At 38.4% G+C, this 9,780-nt stretch overlaps 1 protein-coding gene across 1 annotated transcript; it reads right to left on the bottom strand.

Annotated features, from left to right (window-relative positions):
• Positions 1–2,453: 2,453 nt before the first annotated feature.
• LOC130469934 (uncharacterized) lies at positions 2,454–2,987 on the bottom strand. Its single transcript, XM_056839467.1, has one exon. It carries the CDS (start codon positions 2,985–2,987, stop codon positions 2,454–2,456), a length of 534 nt encoding a protein of 177 aa, XP_056695445.1.
• Between the last annotated feature and the right edge of the window lie 6,793 nt (positions 2,988–9,780).

Genomic DNA, 9,780 nt, shown 5'->3' with positions numbered 1-9,780 from the left:
GGAAATGGTTGTTTCCCTTGTTTTTCTTAAGGTTCCCCTGATTCTGTTGGCCACCACCTTGGTTTTGGTTACCAAAATCCTTCCTCTTCTCACCAATTCCATTCTTCCTTTGCTGCAGGCCATACAAATGGGCAGCTTTTCCATACAGGGTGTCAAGAGATGTAAAAGTCTCTCCAACAAGCATCAATTGCAAATCCATAGTCAATCCACTCTCAAATCTCTAAGCTCTAAGCTCCTCCGTTGCCACCACTTCAGGTGCAAATCTAGACAGCTCTATGAACTTGGAATAGTACTCAGTTACAGACACCCCTTCCATTTTCAACTCGATGAATTCTTGGGCTTTCTGCTTCTTCAGATATGGTGGGTAAAACTTGTTTCTCAAGGCTACCTTGAATGATTAGGTGTAGCTCTCAAAGCATCCTCACACCTCTGCCACCACAAGTCAGCTTCTCCCCTAAGGTAATACACAACACTATTAACCCCAAGGTTTTCTGGGTAATTGACAGCTAGGATAAGCTTATCGAACTCCCTTAGCCAGTTCTCAATTACAGTTGGGTCTATTTCCCCTTGATACAAATGAGGCTTACTCTGGTCCACCTTCTTAAACATCTCACAAGCTGGATCAACTCCCTGGTTATTCCTATTCTGTGCTAAGTTCTGCACTACTTCATCTAGTTTCCTAACCACATTGGCAATCCCTTGGGTAGTCATTTCCCTTCTCCTGAATAAAACAAAAGACTAACTTTAACAACTGAGTTTGGACACTGCCTTACTAAAATATTGCACTAACGAGCCATACAATTAGTACACATGCACGAAAATTTCGGACCCTACGCAATATAGGCGCCTGTTATGGGCCGCTTTCCCTCTTAGTCCGCATCATAAATTTTAAGTGGTGTAAATTGGACCACCTTGCAAGTACAATTTCATTGAAGAAATACATGAAATTATTTTGCAATAACCGCTCAAAGAGAACATAAACTTAGAATTAGAGGTAAAAGAAAGAATTCTAAACTTTATTACTTCAATGAGAAAACAATACATCCTTTGGAACGTACTTTATTCGAAGAACTACAAAACTGAACTACTAAAACCATAAATAGTAGTTTACTACTTTATTACTTCACTAAAATTTAAGAACTAGCTATTACATTAGAAAAGTCTTTAAGAATGCTACTCTACTATCCAACCTCCTCTACAAACTGGTGAAGAGTGCTCATGGCCTTCAAAGTCATCAAAGTCTTCCTCTGGATCAGACTCATACTCCATATCCTCATTATTCTGTTGTAGCTCACTGTTTACTTCATCATTGTTAGTCTCAGGCTCAATTACTGTGTCACTGGAGATCTCAATAGTAGGCTCAGGAATGATAGGATTAGGGTTCTCAATCTCAACAACATCATCATCACTATCCTTATCCATCTGAGTTTCTGCCTCATGATCTAATCCTACATTGTGAACACTTGACACTATCATACCATCCACAAAACATTCCTCCGCAAGCTCTATAACTGTGGTCATAATCTCCAAATCATATCTCCATCTACCGTCTGGAGTACCATACTTGTAATAGTTGAGAATACCATTGTCCAAATGCATATCACGAAATCGATTCTTAAGCTCTATGTATGGGTTCCTAGAAGGTAAGCAATGAATAACCATTTTTGCCATAACATCTTTCTTCCTTAGTTCGGGCAGGTTCTGCACTGTAGCAAAATAATTGCAAGCAAACTCGATCTTCTTCACATAAATGTGTGGGGTTTCACAGTCTAGCTTCTCTAGGTTTCCTAGGTTTGCGTACTTTGAAAGCAACAGCTTAAATCCTGAAAATTAGCAACTACAAAGTCTTACTAAAGTGTTCCAAAAACAAAGTAAGTTCTTTGAGCCATACAATTTTAATGCCCAAGTACATGCTTAATCATGAATCGTGATGCAATTAATCACATAAAGCAAAACAAGACATGATCAACATTAAGTAAAAGATCACATAGTCAAGACATAATTGCATAAACACTTGATTAAAAATGCATATTTAACTTAAATGCATACTTAGTCTAAATATGCCCTTCTTAATCTACCCTTTCCTCACTTAGAGTAAATAAAAATTTTCGAAATTAGTTTAAATAAATAACTTCAAATATACACGAAATTGTTAAAATTAAAATCGAAAATTTAAACTAAGTAATCGAATAATTTAATTAATTAATTCGATTATTTTTTTTTAAAAATAAAAAATAGATAAATAAATAAATAAATAATTATTTCAGAATTTTTATTTTTTTTTGAAATTCGGAAAATCCGAGAATTTTTTTTTTTTTACAAGCAAGAGGGAAAATATATTATAACCTGAAAACTGGTTACAACCTAGACAATGAAACCAAGCAAAGAGCCAAGGAAACACAGCCACAAACAGCAAGTCTCAACACACTGAGACTGAACAGCCCTAGAGCTAACTATAAAGCAAACAACCAGCTCTTATCTAACTCATTAATTCTATCTTGACACAACTGAATAGCTCTTTGTTTAACACTATACTTCAAAGTTTGGATGACAGTAGCAACAGCTGGCACTGCTCCCTCCCAAACTAAAGTATTCCTAGGTCTCCAAATTGCATAAACCAAGCCTGCAACAGCAGCAAAAATGATCTTTCTCTTGAAAGCACTCTTGCAGTACCTTCTAGTCCAGTTCAGAATCTGAAGAAAATTCTTCCTAGTGCAAGACAGACCTAGCCAATCTGTAACTGCAGCCAAACAATCCAAACTGTAGGAGCACTCAAAAAAGAGATGAGCACTGGTCTCAGGGGCAGAACCACAAATGGCACATAGATTATCAGTGCTGATGCCATATTGATGAAGCCTATACTTGGTTTTGTGCCTATCCAACAAGGCTAGCCACAGGGAGAATCTATGCTTAGGAACAGACAATCTGTTCCAAATATACCTAGCCCACTGAGTAATTTCAGAAGGGGTGCAGAGCTTGATGTACATACCCTTGATAGAGTATTTAGAGTCAGTGAGCCAGCTAGGTTCACTAAGCCTTTCAGTACACAACCTTTTGACCTTGCAAATGTGCTTCAAAGGCCAACTGGCAGCTAATGATGGTGAGAAAAGCTTGAAGGAAATAATGCCCTTGGTCCAAGTATGCATTCAATGATAAGTCTAATATATGCGGTTCAGTATTAATTAACAAGTTAATAATTCAGTGAGATCAAGTGAGCTGAATGCCTAGCTAGAGGCCGCTTCAGTTCAAGTGGAATTAATGATATTAATCCACAGCTTACTCTTGACTGAACCCGTAGGGTCACACAAATAGTACGTAAACGGATCAAGTATTTAATGGCATTAAATACTCCATCTATGGATATTCGGAATCGACGGATCTTGGTTTCAGTGGGAGCTGAGATCGTCACAGGCAAGAAATGAATACTCCGGAAACGATGATATTGCCGGAAACGGAAATATGGATCGTATCGGAAATATAAATATTATCCAAGTCGTAGATGTTGCCGAAAACGCAAACATGGTACGTATCGGAAAATATTATCGGAAATGGAAATATTGCCGGAATCGGAAATATTGCCGGAAACGGAAATATTGTCAGAATCGGAAATATTATCGGAATCGGAAAATAATTCCGGAAACGGAAATATTAAATATTTGTTCGAAACGGAAATTGATTCCGGAATCGGAAATATTAAATATTGTTCGTATCGGAAATGAATTCCGGAATCGGGAATTTAATGGGAAGCGTATCGTACGAATTAGCATCGGACGAGGCCCGCTAGACGAAGGCCCAGCACGAAGCCAGGCCATCGCCCAGCGAGCCAACACGCACCATCGCATGCCAAGCCTCGACCAGGCCCAGCGCAAGGCCAGGCCCAGCCAAGGCCTGGGGCGCGCGCGCGAGAGCACAGCAGTGGGCCGAGCGTTGTGCGCCTAGCGTGGGCCGCAAGGCTTGCGCGGGTGTACGGTGCTCATGCAATGCTTGTGCGGGAATCCTAAAGCAATCGGGATTCGAAATATGATTAAATCCTAAAACTATTAGATAATGATTATTTAATTAGAGTCCTAGTAGGATTATAATTAAATAAATTAGTATCCTAATAGGATTCCAAAACCTTTTCCATAACTCTATAAATAGGTGCCTAGGGTCACATATTTACATAGATTATTCAAGTATTCAAATTCAGTTTTTGAGAGAAAAATTCAGTCACATACCTTGCCTAAAAGTGCCGAAATTATTAGTACCTTAAGGGCGATTCTAGTTGGTCAATCTTAAGGCGGATCCGGACGTGCTGTGGACTATCTACGGAGGGACGACACTTGGAGTCCTAAAGACTTGTTCTTATTCGGTTCGGGCGCAGCTAGGGAAGGCACGCAACAAAGAGTATGCATCTAAACTATGCTATATGATTATGTGTAAATAATATGTATTCCTGGCTAAATGGTTTTTCCGCATGATTTATGAATTGTCATATGTATCATAACCTAACAGTGGTATCACGAGCCTCTTATTATTTTCATAATCTAAATTGCATGAACATGGTTAAATATTACAAATTTGCAAGAATTAAAAGGGGTGATTAATTTTCGTAATTGTTAATTAATTGCAAATTGCGTTTATTTAATTATACGTACGCAGTTTTTCGGCAGTTTCTTCGTTACTCATCCAAATCGAGTAATTTTTGTGTCAATTCCGCATGTAAAAGGCATTCTAAAATTTTGACAAAAACAATATTTTTCTGCCGAATCCAGAATTCTCAAATTCGAAGCCTAACTGTGACTTTTCGAAGGTTTTAGTTTTTCGAATGCAAAATTTCGTAAATTTAAGATGTTAAATTAAATATTTGCGATTCTTGTTGATAAATCTTGAATTTTTGATTGACCTACTGTATATGTTTAACAAGTTTGAATGCTTAGCCTTGTTAATTATGCAATCTAATTTGTAATTATGATTAATTTGTTGAAAATTAGAATAATTTAGAATTAATTTGATTTTCATAATTAATTATAATTTAATTAGATACCTATGATTAAAAACCACCATAAAAATTGTAAATTTATGATAAATTTTAAATTTTTATGACCTAAACTTGAATCCATGTTAATCGGAAATCAATTGAATAATAAATTTTCGATTTTTCGCCCTAAAATTATGAAATTAATATTAATTTATTAATTTGTCATTTAATTTTAAATATAAATTTTTAAAATTTTATGCGATTCGTTCATATAACTTGCACGCACAAAGCAATGGACGCTACGTGTTACCCTTAAAGGGGTGTTGTATAGTGCGGGCATGTGACGACGAGCAAGGGAGCTCGTCGCCCATGCGGCACGAATGCAATGAGCAAGGGCATGGTGCACGAGCACAAGGCAGCAGCCCTGCCTTGTGTCGTGGGCTATGAGCAATGGACGAATGGGCATGGGCGAAGGCAAGGCACGGCAGTCGCGTGTGGACAGCAAGCGAGCTGCGCCACAACGCGCACTGCCTCGCGCAAGCGCGCGTAGCCTCGCGCGCAGCGAGCGCAAGCTCGCGTGCCACGAGTGCTGCGCCCATCGTCGATGCCGCGCGCAGCGAGCGCTGGCTCGCACCAAGCGAGCGCTAGCGAGCGCGCACAGCATGCGCTGGCGAGTGCACGAAGCGAGCGCTGGCCCGCGTGCAGCGAGCGCTAGCGAGCGAACGCAGCGAGCGATGGCTCGCGTGCATCGAGCGCTGGCGTGCGCGCAGCGAGCACATGCTCGCGTGCATCGAGCGCTGGCGTGCGCGCAGCGAGCACATGCTCGCGTGCATCGAGAGCTGGCGCGCGCGCAGCGAGCACCAGCTCGCGCGATGGCTTGCGAAGGGTAGAAGCAGCAGCTATGCGACGCAGCGCATGGGCTGCGCGCACATGGCCAGCGATGGCTGTGTGCGTGTGGCCCATGGGCGTGTGATGCGTGAGGTGTTTGCGTTGCGATTAGATCGTTTTGAAATTTTAATTTGAAATTTTCAGTTTACGTAATTTTAATTAATTTTAAAATTAATAATTTAAATTATTTTCTTGGATTTTAATTTTGAATATTGTAATTATAATAAATTTTATTTATTCTAATTATTTTACTAAAATTAAAATCATGAATTAATTTAAATACGACTGAAATTAAATTAAACTTTTTGGATTCAATTATAAATTTATATGAGCTTTAAATTTTAATTAAATTTGTATGTTTCCGGTTAGACTAGAAATACATTTTTATGTTTAAAATTAGTAAAGCATATGAATTTATTGGTTTAAGTGTGAGCCCTTTTAGTCATAAACTCTTGATTAGGTCTACAAATCCTTAAGGTTAAAACAACTTGATTAGAATTAATAAGGACTGAATAATTGGTAGATTATTGGTGCCCTTGATTAATTGCTGCAAATGTTTACGTGATGCATAATGTGTTATACTAACCAGCTATGTGGGCCATTCATGATAATGAATGGGTGAATGGTATATATTGTATATGTACTGTTTTGCAGGTTATGAAGTGACTAGTATGGCCCAAATAGGATAGAAAATATGGTCTGCGTACCATTAATTTGAATGTAATTGGTCTAAAGTACCAAAGTTGTTTTTCAATTCAAATATGGTCTACGTACCATCAAATAGTTGTAATTAGTTTTAATTATAGCTTATCCTATTTGAAGAAAATGGTGCCTCCCACGGAGATTTTCAAGACGGACTTTGAAGTTAAAGCTTCAAGATGAAGACGGGCCATACTAGATCACATTTATCTTATGCATGTTTTAAGTTATTTATTGCTTTTAAATATGTCTTAAAATGCATGAGATCAAAAGCTTGATTATGTTGCATGATTAAGGATTTTAGTTCACTTAAAATCTAACCAACATAGTAAGAGCCTTAAGTTCCAAACTTAAAAATTGAGTTAAAAGGTGCCATGCCAAAATATACACTTGCTTGGATATCCTTTACATCAATCTAGTAATAGTTTTCGCTCAGCGAGGTGTTACTTATTGGTCCTAAAGGGGCAAGGTACACAAATAATTGTGAGTACATGTTAGTTTTGGTGAAACTCAACGATATAAGTAAGGAGTCCTTTTATGTCGTGGCAAAATCGATAGGTTTACCTAATAAGTTCTTAGACGTACCTATCAACCAAGAATAGTTTCTAGACTATTAGCAAAAGGCTTTTGCTTACCTAAGATGTTTTAGGATTAAGTCGACAAACTGTGCTTAGTTCTTCAATGATTTTAGGATCTTGGAATCATTTTATTCACACCTGCCGGAACACATAACTTGAATAAAATGCTTAATAAACATTGAATTATGCATGTATGCTAGAATTTAAGTTTATTAAGAGAAACTGTGAATGGTTATTTATTTGTTTATTCTTTTCAATTGTAGTTTTAAATATGGCAAACAACAATCAAAACATCATCATAGGTTATGAGCTTATGGTCAAGCTGAACCTGGCAAATTTTCTTGAATGGGAAGCTAAGCTAGTTGAAATAGTCAAACTCAATGGACTTGAGTATGTACTGTCACATCCCATGCCAAGCTACTATGCCAGAGACTTGACCCCTGAGAGATTTTACGCCTGGGATGCGGATCCCAAAAAGGTTATGAGTAGGGATGGCAATGGGTCCAAGACCCGATCCAGATCCAGTTGGATCCGGTCCATTTTTAAGGGTCTGGGTCCAAAAAAATTAGACCCTGTGGATCTGGGGCGGATCTGGGTCTTTGTTCAATGGGGCGGGTCTGGGTCCGGGTCCAAGAATTAAAGATCCAGATCCGGTCCAGATCCGACCCACAGACCCATATATATAAATTTTTTTAATAAAATTTAAAATTTAAATATAATTCAATCTTTACGTGCTAAACTTTATTAAGTTCTTATGATACTAAACTATTTAAAAATTGTTTGACGTGACATATACATAATAATATTAGAAACTTTAAATACTTATTGTATTACAGGGCTAATATGATTTTTTTTCATAAACAAAATTAACGAATATTCCATATTTAGTGGTTTTATTAAAGCAACGTTAAGTTTACATACAAAAAATAGGAGAAAAAATTACGTAATATAAGAAAAATGAGGGACAATTTTTTTTTGAAAAGAAATACGCTTAGACCCATTTAGGATCCAGATCCGACCCTAGACCCATTAGACCCAGTGGATCTGGGTCTGGATCTGATTTTTTTGGACCCAGCGGATCTGGGTCGGATCTGGATCCACCTCTTAAAAAGCGGGTCTGGGTCTGGATCTTGTCGGACCCGGTCCAGATCCGACCCATTGCCATCCCTAGTTATGAGTCTCATGCTGAACAATATCCCTGATGATTGGGCTAGAAGGTTTGTAGCCTATGAACCTTTTACGCTCATCAAGAATCTGAGGGATATCTGTCGTGGAAGCACGGAGGACAGGGACCTGAACGTCCATGAGTTGATTGAATCAATGTCTGGTCTAAAGGTTAGTTCTCCCAACAGGTGTTATAGGATGGAGGTCCAAGAAACACATGTTCAGCTCCTTCGCACTAAACAGAGGGTAGGCGTCCCACTGAGGTTCCATGTGGATCTTATGCGTTCATACTTTGATCGCCTAAGTCTACTAGGAACACCAATAAGCGAAAGGATGGCAGTCTCTATCTTGCTCAATTCACTACACAGTGGGTTTGGTCGCTTCAAGCAACTATACCTAAGTGAACCAAGAGAAGAAACAGTTGCAGAATTTGTTCACCTTGTCAGAAAGGCTGAAATAATACTGGACTGTGAAGCCAAAGATTTACTCAAGGCTAGAAGGAGACCGTTCAAGAAAGGTGAAAAGTCCAAGGGCAATGCTAAATCAAAGCAGGACAAGTCCACATCAAGCTGTCTTTATTGTGATGGAATAGGCCATTACAAAAGAGAATGTCCAAAGCTAAAGGAAGATCAGAAGAACGGAACAATCGTTCCATCTTCAGGCATTTTCGTTATAGACTGTATACTTGCTAATTCAACTTCTTGGGTATTAGATACAGGTTGTGGCTCACACTTATGTTCCAATCCACAGGGACTAAGAAGAAGTAGAAAGTTAAGCAAGGGTGAAGTCGACCTACGAGTGGGAAATGGAGCACGGATTGCTGCATTAGCTGTAGGAACTTACTATTTGTCGTTGCCCTCCGGGCTAGTTTTGGAACTGGAAGAATGTTTCCATGTTCCAAGTCTTACTAAAAACATCATTTCAGTTTCTTGCTTAGATGCTAAGGGATTTTCCTTTTTAATAAAAGACAATAGTTGTTCGTTTTATTTTAAAGAGATGTTTTATGGATCTGCTAGATTAGTCAATGGACTTTATTTATTAGATCACGACAAACAAGTATATAACATAAATACCAAAAAGGCCAAAAAGGATGATTCAGATCTCACCTATCTGTGGCATTGTCGATTAGGCCATATAAACTTGAAACGCTTAGAAAGACTTCAAAAGGAAGGAATTCTAGAACCATTTGACTTAGAGGATTATGGTAAATGCGAATCATGTTTACTTGGCAAAATGACAAAGAAACCTTTCTCTAAAGTTGGAGAAAGAGCAAATGAACTATTGGGTTTAATCCATACAGATGTATGTGGACCAATGAGTACAAATGCTAGAGGTGGTTTCAGCTACTTTATCACTTTCACTGATGACTTCAGTAGATATGGTTATGTCTACCTAATGAAGCATAAGTCTGAATCATTTGAAAAATTCAAGGAATTTCAGAGTGAAGTAGAGAATCAATTAGGCAAGAAGATTAAGGCACTGCGGCCTGAT

This window comes from Spinacia oleracea, chromosome 3 (assembly GCF_020520425.1).
Source record: "Spinacia oleracea cultivar Varoflay chromosome 3, BTI_SOV_V1, whole genome shotgun sequence".
Classification (NCBI taxonomy): domain Eukaryota; kingdom Viridiplantae; phylum Streptophyta; class Magnoliopsida; order Caryophyllales; family Amaranthaceae; genus Spinacia; species Spinacia oleracea.
Note: the sequence above shows the minus strand (reverse complement) of the source record. Positions and strands in the feature narration are given on the sequence as shown.